Source organism: Oncorhynchus keta, chromosome 10, assembly GCF_023373465.1.
Source record: "Oncorhynchus keta strain PuntledgeMale-10-30-2019 chromosome 10, Oket_V2, whole genome shotgun sequence".
Lineage (NCBI taxonomy): Eukaryota > Metazoa > Chordata > Actinopteri > Salmoniformes > Salmonidae > Oncorhynchus > Oncorhynchus keta.
The window spans coordinates 13,181,721-13,198,042 of record NC_068430.1 but is presented as its reverse complement, the minus strand read 5'-3'; the positions used below and the strand labels follow the sequence as shown (position 1 = coordinate 13,198,042).

Below are 16,322 nucleotides of genomic sequence, written 5' to 3'. Positions count from 1 at the left end.
TCCCTCCACCATTAATGTTCCCCTTCATCACTAATGTTCCCCTTCACCACTAATGTTCCCTTCACCACTAATGTTCCCCTTCATCACTAATGTTCCCCTTCACCACTAATGTTCCCCTTCATCACTAATGTTCCCTCCATCACTAATGTTCCCCTTCACCACTAATGTTCCCCTTCATCACTAATGTTCCCCTTCACCACTAATGTTCCCCTCCATCACTAATGTTCCCCTCAACCACTAATGTTCCCTCCGTAATGTTCCCCTTCATCACTAATGTTCCCTTCACCACTAATGTCCCCCTTCATCACTAATGTTCCCCTTCACCACTAATTTTCCCTCCGCCACTAATGTTCCCCTCCACCACTAATGTTCCCCTCCACCACTTAATGTTCCCCTCCACCACTAATGTTCCCTCACCACTAATGTTTCCTTCACCACTAATGTTCCCTTCACCACTAATGTTCCCTCCACCACTAATGTTCCTTCACCACTAATGTTCCCTTCACCACTAATGTTCCCCTCCGCCACTAATGTTCCCTCCACCACTAATGTTCCCTCCGCCATTAATGTTCCCTCCACCACTAATGTTCCCCTCCACCATTAATGTTCCCTCCACCACTAATGTTCCCTCCATCACTAATGTTCCCCTTCACCACTAATGTTCCCCTCCATCACTAATGTTCCCTTCACCACTAATGTTCCCTCCACTAATGTTCCCTCACTAATGTTCCCTCCACCATTAATGTTCCCCTCCACCATCCCTCCACCACTAATGTTCCCTCCACCATTAATGTTCCCCTCCACCACTAATGTTCCCCTTCATCACTAATGTTCCCCTTCATCACTAATGTTCCCCTTCACCACTAATGTTCCCCTTCATCACTAATGTTCCCCTTCACTAATGTTCCCCTTCACCACTAATGTTCCCCTTCATCACTAATGTTCCCTCCGCCACTAATGTTCCCTCCATCACTAATGTTCCCTTCACCACTAATGTTCCCCTCCGCCCCTAATGTTCCCCTCCACCATTAATGTTCCCTCCACCATTAATGTTCCCCTCCACCACTAATGTTCCCTCCACCATTAATGTTCCCTCCACCACTAATGTTCCCCTTCATCACTAATGTTCCCCTTCATCACTAATGTTCCCCTTCACCACTAATGTTCCCCTTCATCACTAATGTTCCCCTTCACCACTAATGTTCCCCTTCACCACTAATGTTCCCCTTCATCACTAATGTTCCCCTCCGCCACTAATGTTCCCCTCCACCACTAATGTTCCCCTCCACCATTAATGTTCCCCTCCACCACTAATGTTCCCCTCCACCATTAATGTTCCCCTCCACCACTAATGTTCCCCTCCATCACTAATGTTCCCCTTCACCACTAATGTTCCCCTCCATCACTAATGTTCCCCTCCACCATTAATGTTCCCATCCACCACTAATGTTCCCCTCCATCACTAATGTTCCCCTTCACCATTAATGTTCCCCTCCACCACTAATGTTCCCCTCCATCACTAATGTTCCCCTTCACCACTAATGTTCCCCTCCACCACTAATGTTCCCCTCCATCACTAATGTTCCCCTTCACCACTAATGTTCCCCTCCACCACTAATGTTCCCCTCCGCCACTAATGTTCCCCTTCATCACTAATGTTCCCCTTCACCACTAATGTTCCCCTTCACCATTAATGTTCCCCTCCACCACTAATGTTCCCCTCCATCACTAATGTTCCCCTCCACCACTAATGTTCCCCTCCGCCACTAATGTTCCCCTTCACCACTAATGTTCCCCTCCACCACTAATGTTCCCCTCCATCACTAATGTTCCCCTCCATCACTAATGTTCCCCTCCACCATTAATGTTCCCCTCCACCACTAATGTTCCCCTCCATCACTAATGTTCCCCTCCACCACTAATGTTCCCCTCCATCACTAATGTTCCCCTCCACCACTAATGTTCCCCTCCACCACTAATGTTCCCCTCCATCACTAATGTTCCCCTTCACCACTAATGTTCCCCTTCACCACTAATGTTCCCCTCCACCACTAATGTTCCCCTCCATCACTAATGTTCCCCTCCACCACTAATGTTCCCCTCCACCACTAATGTTCCCCTCCGCCACTAATGTTCCCCTTCATCACTAATGTTCCCCTTCACCACTAATGTTCCCCTTCACCACTAATGTTCCCCTTCACTAATGTTCCCCTTCATCACTAATGTTCCCTCATACCACTAATGTTCCCCTTCACCACTAATGTTCCCCTTCACCACTAATGTTCCCCTTCACCACTAATGTTCCCCTCCACCACTAATGTTCCCCTCCATCACTAATGTTCCCCTCCACCACTAATGTTCCCTCCACCACTAATGTTCCCCTCCACCACTAATGTTCCCCTTCATCACTAATGTTCCCCTTCACCACTAATGTTCCCCTTCACCACTAATGTTCCCCTCCGCCACTAATGTTCCCCTTCACCACTAATGTTCCCCTTCACCACTAATGTCCCCTTCATCACTAATGTTCCCCTTCACCACTAATTTTCCCCTCCGCCACTAATGTTCCCCTCCACCACTAATGTTCCCCTCCACCACTTAATGTTCCCCTCCACCACTAATGTTCCCTCCACCACTAATGTTTCCCTTCACCACTAATGTTCCCCTTCACCACTAATGTTCCCTCCACCATAATGTTCCCCTTCACCACTAATGTTCCCCTTCACCACTAATGTTCCCCTCACCACTAATGTTCCCCTCCACCACTAATGTTCCCCTCCGCCATTAATGTTCCTCCACCACTAATGTTCCCCTCCACCATTAATGTTTCCTCCACCACTAATGTTCCCCTCCATCACTAATGTTCCCCTTCACCACTAATGTTCCCTCCATCACTAATGTTCCCCTTCACCACTAATGTTCCCCTCCGCCACTAATGTTCCCCTCCACCATTAATGTTCCCCTCCACCATTAATGTTCCCCTCCACCACTAATGTTCCCCTCCACCATTAATGTTCCCCTCCACCACTAATGTTCCCCTTCATCACTAATGTTCCCCTTCATCACTAATGTTCCCCTTCACCACTAATGTTCCCCTTCATCACTAATGTTCCCCTTCACCACTAATGTTCCCCTTCACCACTAATGTTCCCCTTCATCACTAATGTTCCCCTCCGCCACTAATGTTCCCCTCCATCACTAATGTTCCCCTTCACCACTAATGTTCCCCTCCACCACTAATGTTCCCCTCCACCATTAATGTTCCCCTCCACCACTAATGTTCCCCTCCACCACTAATGTTCCCCTCCACCATTAATGTTCCCCTCCACCACTAATGTTCCCCTTCATCACTAATGTTCCCCTTCATCACTAATGTTCCCCTTCACCACTAATGTTCCCCTTCATCACTAATGTTCCCTTCACCACTAATGTTCCCCTTCACCACTAATGTTCCCCTTCATCACTAATGTTCCCTCCCCACTAATGTTCCCTCCACCACTAATGTTCCCCTCCACCATTAATGTTCCCCTCCACCACTAATGTTCCCTCCACCACTTAATGTTCCCCCACCACTAATGTTCCTCCATCACTAATGTTCCCCTTCACCACTAATGTTCCCCTCCATCACTAATGTTCCCCTCCACCATTAATGTTCCCATCCACCACTAATGTTCCCTCCATCACTAATGTTCCCCTTCACCATTAATGTTCCCCTCCTCCACTAATGTTCCCCTCCATCACTAATGTTCCCCTTCACCACTAATGTTCCCCTAATGTTTCCCTCCATCACTAATGTTCCCCTTCACCACTAATGTTCCCTCCACCACTAATGTTCCCCTCCACCACTAATGTTCCCCTTCATCACTAATGTTCCCCTTCACCACTAATGTTCCCCTTCACCATTAATGTTCCCTCCACTAATGTTCCCTCCATCACTAATGTTCCCCTTCACCACTAATGTTTCCCCTCCGCCACTAATGTTCCCTTCACCACTAATGTTCCCTCCACCACTAATGTTCCTCCATCACTAATGTTCCCCTCCATCACTAATGTTCCCCTCCACCATTAATGTTCCCTCCACCACTAATGTTCCCTCCATCACTAATGTTCCCTCCACCACTAATGTTCCCCTCCATCACTAATGTTCCCCCACCATTAATGTTCCCTCCACCACTAATGTTCCCCTCCATCACTAATGTTCCCCTTCACCACTAATGTTCCCCTTCACCACTAATGTTCCCCTCCACCACTAATGTTCCCCTCCATCACTAATGTTCCCCTCCACCACTAATGTTCCCCTCCACCACTAATGTTCCCCTCCGCCACTAATGTTCCCCTTCATCACTAATGTTCCCCTTCACCACTAATGTTCCCCTTCACCACTAATGTTCCCCTTCATCACTAATGTTCCCCTTCACCACTAATGTTCCCCTTCACCACTAATGTTCCCCTTCACCACTAATGTTCCCCTTCACCACTAATGTTCCCCTCCACCACTAATGTTCCCCTCCACCACTAATGTTCCCCTCCACCACTAATGTTCCCCTCCACCACTAATGTTCCCCTCCACCACTAATGTTCCCCTTCATCACTAATGTTCCCCTTCACCACTAATGTTCCCCTTCACCACTAATGTTCCCCTTCATCACCACCCCTCCACCACTAATGTTCCCCTCCACCACTAATGTTCCCTTCACCACTAATGTTCCCCTCCACCACTAATGTTCCCTCCATCACTAATGTTCCCCTTCACCACTAATGTTCCCCTTCACCACTAATGTTCCCCTCCATCACTAATGTTCCCCTTCACCACTAATGTTCCCTTCACCACTAATGTTCCCTAATGTTTCCCTTCACCACTAATGTTCCCCTTCCACCACCAATGTTCCCCTCCACCATTAATGTTCCCCTTCATCACTAATGTTCCCTTCATCACTAATGTTCCTTCACCACTAATGTTCCCTCCATCACTAATGTTCCCCTTCATCACTAATGTTCCCTTCACCACTAATGTTCCCTTCATCACTAATGTTCCCCTTCACCACTAATGTTCCCTTCACCACTAATGTTCCCCTCCACCACTAATGTTCCCCTCCACTAATGTTCCCCTCACCACTAATGTTCCCCTTCACCACTAATGTTCCCCTCCGCTAATGTTCCCCTCCACCACTAATGTTCCCTCCACCACTAATGTTCCCTCCACCATTAATGTTCCCCTCCACCACTAATGTTCCCCCCATCACTCCACCACTAATGTTCCCCTTCACCACTAATGTTCCCCTTCACCACTAATGTTCCCCTCCACCACTCCAATGTTCCCCTCCCCTCCACCATTAATGTTCCCCTCCACCACTAATGTTCCCCCCCCATCACTAATGTTCCCCTTCACCACTAATGTTCCCCTTCATCACTAATGTTCCCCTTCACCACTAATGTTCCCCTTCACCACTAATGTTCCCCTCCGCCACTAATGTTCCCCTTCACCACTAATGTTCCCCTTCACCACTAATGTTCCCCTTCACCACTAATGTTCCCCTTCACCACTAATGTTCCCCTCCGCCACTAATGTTCCCTTTCACCACTAATGTTCCCCTCCACCATTAATGTTCCCCTCCACCACTAATGTTCCCCTTCATCACTAATGTTCCCCTTCACCACTAATGTTCCCCTCCACCACTAATGTTCCCCTCCATCACTAATGTTCCCCTTCACCACTAATGTTCCCCTTCATCACTAATGTTCCCCTTCACCACTAATGTTCCCCTTCACCACTAATGTTCCCCTCCACCACTAATGTTCCCCTCCACCACTAATGTTCCCCTTCACCACTAATGTTCCCCTTCATCACTAATGTTCCCCTTCACCACTAATGTTCCCCTTCATCACTAATGTTCCCCTTCACCACTAATGTTCCCCTTCACCACTAATGTTCCCCTCCACCACTAATGTTCCCCTCCACCACTAATGTTCCCCTTCACCACTAATGTTCCCCTTCACCACTAATGTTCCCCTTCACCACTAATGTTCCCCTTCACCACTAATGTTCCCCTCCGCCACTAATGTTCCCCTTCACCACTAATGTTCCCCTTCACCACTAATGTTCCCCTTCATCACTAATGTTCCCCTTCACCACTAATGTTCCCCTTCACCACTAATGTTCCCCTCCACCACTAATGTTCCCCTCCACCACTAATGTTCCCTCCACCACTAATGTTCCCCTCCACCATTAATGTTCCCTCCACCACTAATGTTCCCCCATCACTAATGTTCCCCTCCACCACTAATGTTCCCCTCCACCATTAATGTTCCCCTCCACCACTAATGTTCCCCTCCATCACTAATGTTCCCCTTCACCACTAATGTTCCCCTCCACCACTAATGTTCCCCTCCACCATTAATGTTCCCCTCCACCACTAATGTTCCCCTCCACCATTAATGTTCCCCTCCACCACTAATGTTCCCCCCCCATCACTAATGTTCCCCTTCACCACTAATGTTCCCCTCCATCACTAATGTTCCCCTCCACCACTAATGTTCCCCTTCACCACTAATGTTCCCCTTCATCACTAATGTTCCCCTTCATCACTAATGTCCCCCTTCACCACTAATGTTCCCCTTCATCACTAATGTTCCCCTTCACCACTAATGTTCCCCTTCACCACTAATGTTCCCCTTCACCACTAATGTTCCCCTCCGCCACTAATGTTCCCCTCCACCACTAATGTTCCCCTTCACCACTAATGTTCCCCTCCACCACTAATGTTCCCCTCCATCACTAATGTTCCCCTCCACCACTAATGTTCCCCTCCACCATTAATGTTCCCCTTCATCACTAATGTTCCCCTTCACCACTAATGTTCCCCTTCACCACTAATGTTCCCCTCCATCACTAATGTTCCCCTCCACCATTAATGTTCCCCTCCACCACTAATGTTCCCCTTCATCAATAATGTTCCCCTTCATCACTAATGTTCCCCTTCACCACTAATGTTCCCCTTCATCACTAATGTTCCCCTTCACCACTAATGTTCCCCTTCACCACTAATGTTCCCCTTCATCACTAATGTTCCCCTCCGCCACTAATGTTCCCCTCCACCACTAATGTTCCCCTCCATCACTAATGTTCCCCTTCACCACTAATGTTCCCCTCCACCATTAATGTTCCCCTCCACCACTAATGTTCCCCTCCACCATTAATGTTCCCCTCCACCACTAATGTTCCCCTCCATCACTAATGTTCCCCTTCACCACTAATGTTCCCCTCCATCACTAATGTTCCCTCCACCATTAATGTTCCCCTCCACCACTAATGTTCCCTCCATCACTAATGTTCCCCTTCACCATTAATGTTCCCTCCACCACTAATGTTCCCCTCCACCATTAATGTTCCCCTCCACCACTAATGTTCCCCTTCATCACTAATGTTCCCCTCCACCATTAATGTTCCCCTCCGCCACTAATGTTCCCCTCCACCATTAATGTTCCCCTCCACCACTAATGTTCCCCTCCACCATTAATGTTCCCCTCCACCACTAATGTTCCCCTTCATCACTAATGTTCCCCTCCACCACTAATGTTCCCCTCCACCACTAATGTTCCCCTCCACCACTAATGTTCCCTTCACCACTAATGTTCCCCTCCACCACTAATGTTCCCCTTCACCACTAATGTTCCCCTCCACCACTAATGTTCCCCTCCATCACTAATGTTCCCCTTCACCACTAATGTTCCCCTCCACCACTAATGTTCCCCTCCGCCACTAATGTTCCCCTTCATCACTAATGTTCCCCTTCACCACTAATGTTCCCCTTCACCATTAATGTTCCCCTCCACCACTAATGTTCCCCTCCACCACTAATGTTCCCCTTCACCACTAATGTTCCCCTTCACCACTAATGTTCCCCTTCACCACTAATGTTCCCCTTCACCACTAATGTTCCCCTCCACCATTAATGTTCCCCTCCACCACTAATCTTCCCCTTCATCACTAATGTTCCCCCCCACCATTAATGTTCCCCTTCACCACTAATGTTCCCCTCCACCACTAATGTTCCCCTCCGCCACTAATGTTCCCCTTCATCACTAATGTCCCCCTTCACCACTAATGTTCCCCTTCACCATTAATGTTCCCCTCCACCACTAATGTTCCCCTCCACCACTAATGTTCCCCTCCACCACTAATGTTCCCCTTCACCACTAATGTTCCCCCCACCATTAATGTTCCCCTTCACCACTAATGTTCCCCTCCACCATTAATGTTCCCCTTCACCACTAATGTTCCCCTCCACCATTAATGTTCCCCTCCACCACTAATGTTCCCCTTCACCACTAATGTTCCCCTTCACCACTAATGTTCCCCTTCACCACTAATGTTCCCCTTCATCACTAATGTTCCCCTCCACCATTAATGTTCCCCTTCACCACTAATGTTCCCCTCCACCATTAATGTTCCCCTCCACCACTAATGTTCCCCTCCACCATTAATGTTCCCCTCCACCACTAATGTTCCCCTCCACCATTAATGTTCCCCTTCACCATTAATGTTCCCCTCCACCACTAATGTTCCCCTCCACCATTAATGTTCCCCTTCACCACTAATGTTCCCCTCCACCATTAATGTTCCCCTCCACCACTAATGTTCCCCTCCACCACTAATGTTCCCCTCCACCACTAATGTTCCTCACCACCACGAATGTACCTCTCCTCTATTCTCGCTCTCTCCTCTTTCTCCTCTCACCTCCTCTTAGGTGTACATAGCCAAGGTGGACCCCACCTCCAGCCTGGGCCTGTCTACAGACTCTATCTACAGCTACAGTATGAACCACATCAGGAGGGTGCTGGGAGGAGAGTTGCCAGAGAGCCAACCCTCACACTGTGTATCCAAGGGGCCCAGCGGCGTCACTATTACACTCAAAGGTAACCCGGATTATAATGGTACAATTATCAATAATGGCCTAATCCATTTTAATTCAATCACCATTGTAGAAGTGCTCAAAGTTGACTTATTTTGCATACCCAACCATACCATGAGACATCCAACGGTTGAGATTGATATAAATTAAAAGCTTACAAACAAGGTTGTCAAACTATTTTATAATACATTTTTATAAAATGTGTCAGTTTTATACCATCTGAGGTTTTGGTGTTGTGCCCGACATCGGTTGTTCTTGAATACAGGGTGTGTGTCATGTTTTGACTGATATATGTAATCAAATATATGGTACAAATGGTACAACAAAGATGGTAGGAGGTCCACAGACAATATTGACTTCAATTGGAATATCTGTTGTTTTAAATTGCACTGTCAATCCTCCATAGGGAACCTATTGAAATCATAGTAATATAGATAATATAATCGAAATTACCATTTAAGTTGATATTCGATGCTGGGTGAACTGGCAGCCATTTTTGTGGTAATAATTATTTATGATAAGGGTTACATGGAGAAAATTGGACCTCCCTAAATCAAAATATATTTTACCTTCTCTGAACTTGTGACAAAAAAAACAAGTGACCCTCGACTACCCTCCCTCAAAATAATAATTAAAACATAGTGGACAGCAGAGAAAATCCTTAGTCTCACCTCTTGGACAGACCAGAGCCTTAGATATGCTGTTTTAGAAACTCTTCGTCCTGGAAGCATTGCAGGAGTTTTGATAGCGGACCAGAAGGTTGTGGGTTCACAGACAAACGTGAGCAAGAGTAGGGGTGGAAAGATCTCCTTTATCGTAAAAGCATTGGATGAAATTAGCATCGTATTTGCAAGTCCGAGAAAAAATAGCCTTTAAACATTTCATACAATTCTACGTCATTTTAAATTAATAGCAGAACTTTTTTAATACCACACAAATTACTGAAATTACAGGCTAAGAATGGACAGAGAGATAGGTCTGTGTTCTTCTTATCATATTTCTCCAGTGGTAAATCAGTGTGTCTTGTTTGCAACTAAACTGTCCCTGTTTGCAAATATTTAAATCTGAGACGTCATTAGGAATCTGAGCATGGTACTTTCCAAAGTCAGGCCTACCTTTCCACTCCAGACAAATTAGGCCGACCGACGGTGAAAAATGTAAGCTTCCTCTGCTGGCCGTTCTTCTTCTGTGGCTCAACCCAACAAGAGAAGATGACAAGTGTTTCCCTAAAAGCTGTCTGGGTTTAAGCATCTACTGTACTGTACAGAAAGTCAATAGCTTAATCAAATGATAGTGACAGAATTAGATTACTTCCCAAGCAAAGTAAATGTTTTCTGAATGTCAAAGATATAAAACAATGATACCACTTCTGTATCGGAGTCACATATTTCCCAGGTATTTTAAAGCTTGTTTCTAGCATAAATCACTGCGGACCAAAGCGTTGTGTTAGATCACTTTATATAATCAAATCTATTGAATTTACTTCAAAATCTTAAGCTAACAATGGGTAGTTCTGTGCTTTTTGGCATATCCAGTCATACCCCCTCAATTCAAGTCCTGTTTTGAAATTAGCAGCCCTTCACTGACACAGAGGTACAGTAGGCTATTTAAAGAGTTCATGGTGGGTGAGGAATTGACTAAGATAGAAGCCTATAGCCTACTTTCATCTGTCAAACAGGTAGTCTACCTCTTATTTGTTCAATAGGAATGAATAGGCTCCAACATAAAGCCCTCTTGTTAAGTCTAATTCAAATGAAGACGGTTTAAATGAATTATGGCTACTCGAATTTGCCTACTTTCAGCACCGTCAGCTGTCCGTTTCTGATTGATTGTGACGCGGCTGCTGCCTCAAATTTCATTACCGCAATGTAAGTTAGTTGAATATGGGTTATTGTGAGGTCAATAACTCTGATATATACATCATGGGCAAGAAACATATTGTTTTTAATGTTACCTGTTAAATCAACAATAAATCAGTGTAGATGAAGGTGAGGGGACAGGTTAAAGAAGAATTTTTAAGCTTTGAGAGAATTGAGACATGGATCGTGCATATGTACCATTCAGAGGGTGAATGGGCAAGACTACATTTTTAAGTGCATTTTAACGGCGTATGGTAGTAGATGCCAGGGGCACCGATTTCAGTGTGTCAAGAACTGCAACGCTGCTGAATTCTATTTCTCTGATTGAAATGACTCCCACCCTGTATTCAAGAGCATGTTGTGTCTCAACCAATGATGGGCACAAGACAAAAACCTTAGATGATGTAAAATGTGAAACAAATGTTTTCAAGAAATTCTAAAGTAGTTTGACAACCCTGTGTCATTTAAATGACATCACACTCAACCATTCATCTGTTCCAGTGAGGATGTCTCATGGTATGGTGGGTAATGCAAAATGGGTCAACTTTGAGCACCTTTATCTCCTGAAAGTTTTGGCATTCAGGATTCAGGTCCAGGTCTTTCTGATGGCTTCTTGGGCAAACATGTATGGACAGCACAGGAGGCTGCTGAAAGGAGAACGGCTCATAATAAAGTCTGGAACGGCGCAAATGGAATGGCATCAAACACCTGGAATCCATGTATTTGATGTATTTGATACCATTCCACTTATTCCGCTCCAGTCATTAATACAAGCACGTTCTCCCCGACCTGCCACCGACCGACCTGCCACCGACCGACCTGCCACCGACCGACCTGCCACCGACCGACCTGCCACCGACCGACCTGCCACCGACCGACCTGCCACCGACCGACCTGCCACCGACCGGCCTGCCACCGACCGACCTGCCACTGACCGACCTGCCACTGACCGACCTGCCACTGACCGACCTGCCACCGACCGACCTGCCACCGACCGACCTGCCACTGACCGACCTGCCACCGACCGACCTGCCACCGACCGGCCTGCCACTGACCGACCTGCCACCGACCGACCTGCCACTGACCGACCTGCCACCGACCGACCTGCCACCGACCGGCCTGCCACCGACCGGCCTGCCACCGACCGACCTGCCACCGACCGACCTGCCACTGACCGACCTGCCACCGACCGGCCTGCCACTGACCGACCTGCCACCGACCGGCCTGCCACTGACCGACCTGCCACCGACCGACCTGCCACCGACCGACCTGCCACCGACCGACCTGCCACCGACCGACCTGCCACCGACCGGCCTGCCACCGACCGACCTGCCACCGACCGACCTGCCACCGACCGACCTGCCACCGACCGGCCTGCCACCGACCGGCCTGCCACCGACCGGCCTGCCACTGACCGGCCTGCCACCGACCGACCTGCCACCGACCGACCTGCCACCGACCGGCCTGCCACCGACCGACCTGCCACCGACCGGCCTGCCACTGACCGGCCTGCCACTGACCGGCCTGCCACTGACCGGCATGCCACTCACCTCCTGTGGTGTAAGGTTGTATTTTTTTGTATCAAAAGACAGGCTGTCAAAAAGTGATTGACCTCAAATGGATTTACTCAATGTTTATATTTCTGGGAACAAAACATTATTTATGCATTGATAGGTAAGAAAAGGGTGCCCTTTATCACTCTTTAAATTTAATGTGACGATCAAAATAATATCTGCAGTTTGTTTCTGGTGAGGAACAATATCCCTCTGAGGGAGAGGCCATTTGTTTATGTGCTATTAGCTGATTATCACAGTAGAAGTTATTTTTTTGTGTGTGTGTGTGTTTTCTTTGAGCAACGATTTTTTTTGTGAACGGAAAATACATAGCAGCTTGTGCCTAGCCTGTCTTAGATCCATTTGGGGTCAGCAAACAGTCAACAGACTTATTGTTCACCCCACAGGTCATTTCAACACATGTTTTAGGTTCTGAGTTCGTCTATCTGGTCTAATGGACATTCACCTCCTTATCTCCGCTCTGGATTTTCTGTCCACTCTCTTCTGATCTCCTGTTATGTTTGGAAGTTTCCCATTCCACTTTCAAAGCATGCCATTTGTTTCAGAAACTAAACAGTATCCACATCATTCCACATAGAACAATGACGAAAGGGATGTTTTCTTAAGATCCAGAATGATTTATGGCCAGGGTGCTCACACTATCCAGACATTTGGACTGCTTGTCATGTTTAATACTAACATGTCATGTTAAATATCAAGTGGGATGGATGTTTCGCTGTGAAGTGTCATAATTCATTTTGTCTGCTTCGTTATCGCCTCAACTCTATCTCCCCCCTGTCTCTGACCCCTGGTACCCTTTAGCATCGGGGTCTCAGCCTAGGCCAGGCTAGGACTGATTTGTGGTGTCTAGCTCTCCCTACCTCTCCCTTATCGCCATGTTCCAGATTACCTTATTATTGAAATAAGAGAATGTGTGGCTTCCCTCCGTCCCCCAGGAGACCCAGAGGAAAACATAAGCTCAGACAGGCATTTGGCAATTAGATTTTCTTGGAGCGATTAGTTTTCTTGGAGCGATTAGTTTTCTTGGAGCACATTTTCCTAGAACAGTGGTGTACATAGATCCCTTCCACTACAATCTATATGTATCCAAGCCCATTAGTGATTTTAAACCAATGTAGAGGTGCAGGGGTAGGCAGTCTGTTCCTCCTGGCTAGGAAGGAATGCAGTAGGGATGGGTGGGCTAGAAGGAGGGGTTCAGAGAAATATCCTGTTGCAGCTTGTGTGTCAAGCAGCTGAAGCATTTTGTACACACACACCACACACACATAATACCCTATACATGTGGGGTGGTATGTCACACTGTAGGATGGAGGAGGGGGAGAAGGAATGAGGGAGGAGAATGTATTAAGGTGGGGGAGAAGGCATGAGGGAGGAGAAGGAATGGAGGGGGAGAAGGAATGGAGGAGGAGGGGAAATAATGAGGGAGGGGGAGGAGGGCATGAAGGAGGAGGCGGAGTCATGAGGGAGGAGGAGAAGGAGGGGCACAGTTATTTTCAAAACATTATTTCTGCACTCCTAGTTGTTTATGAAGGGTGACATGAAGTATGATGCGGTAAATAGTTGAGCAGAACATTTTCATTCACATGAATGGACTTCTTGTTTTAACTACAAACACTCAAACTCCGGTTTAGTGTATTCTCTCAATGTTAGGAGAAATTGCTTGATAGTTTTGGTGTTTCTCTTGAATTACGGTATGTCTCTGTGAGGTCTCTGTGAGCAGCTGGTTGGAGGGCTGTTTGGAATGTTGTACACCCAACCAATTGTTGTACCTGTGTTGTCATACACTTTATTTGTTAGGATGCCAATGTCCATGTTTGTTCTGTTTAATACTGTGTGTTTAAACTAAACAGACGGTAAATCTTTACTATGTTAAACTTTTGAAGTTTGACCTCTACGTCCTGCAGGTCTGAAGGAAAAGTGTGTGGACAGCCTGGTGTTTGAGACGCTCATCCCCAAGCCCATGAGCCAGCACTACATCAGCCTGCTGCTGAAGCACCGCCGCCTCATCCTGTCTGGGCCCAGCGGCACCGGCAAGACCTACCTCACTTCCCACCTGTCAGAGTACCTGGTGGACCGCAGTGGCCGAGACCTCACCGACGGCATCGTGGTCACCTTCAACATGCACCGCCAGTCATGCAAGGTAGGGACAGGAACAGGGTCATTATGAACTAATCATTTAGGCTATCACTAATCATAAGATGTGTTATTGATGGACTGGCACAAAAGCCTGTACACCTTACAGCTCGAGAATATTAGAAAACAGTCAACTGTCATTGGGTTTGTGATTTAACACCATAGAATGATTTATTTCGCACCCATACCTCTCAACAGGATCTCCAACTCTACCTGTCCAACCTGGCCAATCAGATCGATCGGGAAACCAGCACAGCTGAAATCCCATTGGTGGTTATCCTGGATGATATACATGATGCCACTTCCATCAGTGAGCTTGTCAATGGGGCCCTCACCTGCAAATACCACAAATGGTGAGCGGACTAACACACTGAACAAAAGCTGAAGTGGAACCTTTTATCAAACATCTATAGCGACATTTATGGCACATTTATGTTTCTAGTCTGATCTGTGATGATTCTGTGTCTATTTCAGTCCTTACATCATTGGAACTACCAACCAGCCAGTGAAGATGACCCCAAACCACGGCCTGCACCTCAGCTTCAGGTAATTGAACAGACAAATCATGTTTTGTTATTGTTTTGACCGAGTCTTAAAACGCCTCATTGAAGGCTATATCCCTGCCATGAATCTATGCTTTTATAGTTATTTAAATTGGGATATTGGACGTCTAATATGTAAGTACATTAAATAATGTGCCTTAGGATACGTACCGCATGACCTGACCTTTGACACTCCCCTGACCCCCAGGATGGTGACCTTCTCCAATAACGTGGAGCCAGCCAATGGCTTCCTGGTGCGTTACCTGCATAGGAAGTTGATGGAGGCGGAGGACGAGAGGAGCCTGGCCAACGAGGACCTCCTCAGGGTGCTGGACTGGGTACCCAAGCTGTGGTACCACCTGCACACCTTCCTGGAGAAACACAGCACCTCTGACTTCCTCATCGGTAGGAAAACATTTTGTTTTACGGGAGAAATAATACAGGAATATAAAGGTAGGTCACACTTAATTTGGATAGTCCTCTATGGCTGGTCTACAGGTCTAAATCTACATGTTATCCAAATCAAGTGATGCCTAAAGTTAGTTAGATATTGGAGATCTGTCTGTAGTCTGTAGTCACAGACTGTGTTTGAATGGATGTGGTCATTGAAAAATATCTTTAATATGATTTATTCTCTTTTATTTCCTCTCTCTCTGTCTCTGTTTCTCTCTCTCTTTCTGTCTCTCTCTCTCTTCTCTCTCCGTCTCTCTAGGCCCGTGCTTCTTCCTGTCCTGTCCTGTGACTGTGGAGGAGTTCCGCTCCTGGTTCATTGACCTGTGGAACCTCTCCATTATCCCCTACCTGCAGGAAGGAGCCAAGGATGGCATTAAGGTCAGACAGGTTTTACTATCCTGGTAGATCAATTAGGCTGGTCCCAGATCTGTGCTGTATTGCCAATTCCTATTGTCATTGCCACGTCAAACATAATGGCACAACCAGATCTGGGACCAGGCAAGATGAATTACAAGTTTGTCCTGAAAAAAAGTGGATAGGACAGAGGTTGGGTCAGTATGACGGTGTTGTGGCTTTGTGCCACAGGTGCATGGTCAGAAGGCAGTGTGGGAGGACCCAGTGGAGTGGGTAAGGGGCACCCTACCCTGGCCCTCAGCCCAACAGGACCAGGCCAAGCTGTTCCACCTGCCTCCCCCCAGCATGACCTCTGGAGGCCCCGGCCAGCCCAGCGAGGCCTCAGCCAGGCCTCTTAATAAGGAAACCCCACCCAGCTCCATGGACACCCTGGACCCTCTGGTGAGATACTCTGGGGGTAGGCGACTGTGGTCATGGAGCTACCACAGTGTGTGA

The 16,322-nt window shown here is 47.2% G+C and overlaps 1 protein-coding gene across 1 annotated transcript in view; it reads left to right on the top strand.

Moving 5' to 3' along the window:
• The window catches only part of LOC118389616 (neuron navigator 1-like), a 145,046-nt gene that overhangs the window by 122,268 nt on the left and 6,456 nt on the right, over positions 1-16,322 (top strand). Inside the window, exons 22-28 of the mRNA XM_052526526.1 lie at positions 8,748-8,916; positions 14,250-14,485; positions 14,677-14,831; positions 14,953-15,024; positions 15,229-15,425; positions 15,733-15,851; positions 16,059-16,268. Coding sequence (XP_052382486.1) covers positions 8,748-8,916; positions 14,250-14,485; positions 14,677-14,831; positions 14,953-15,024; positions 15,229-15,425; positions 15,733-15,851; positions 16,059-16,268 — 1,158 coding nt within the window. The remainder of the gene's footprint in view (positions 1-8,747; positions 8,917-14,249; positions 14,486-14,676; positions 14,832-14,952; positions 15,025-15,228; positions 15,426-15,732; positions 15,852-16,058; positions 16,269-16,322) is intronic.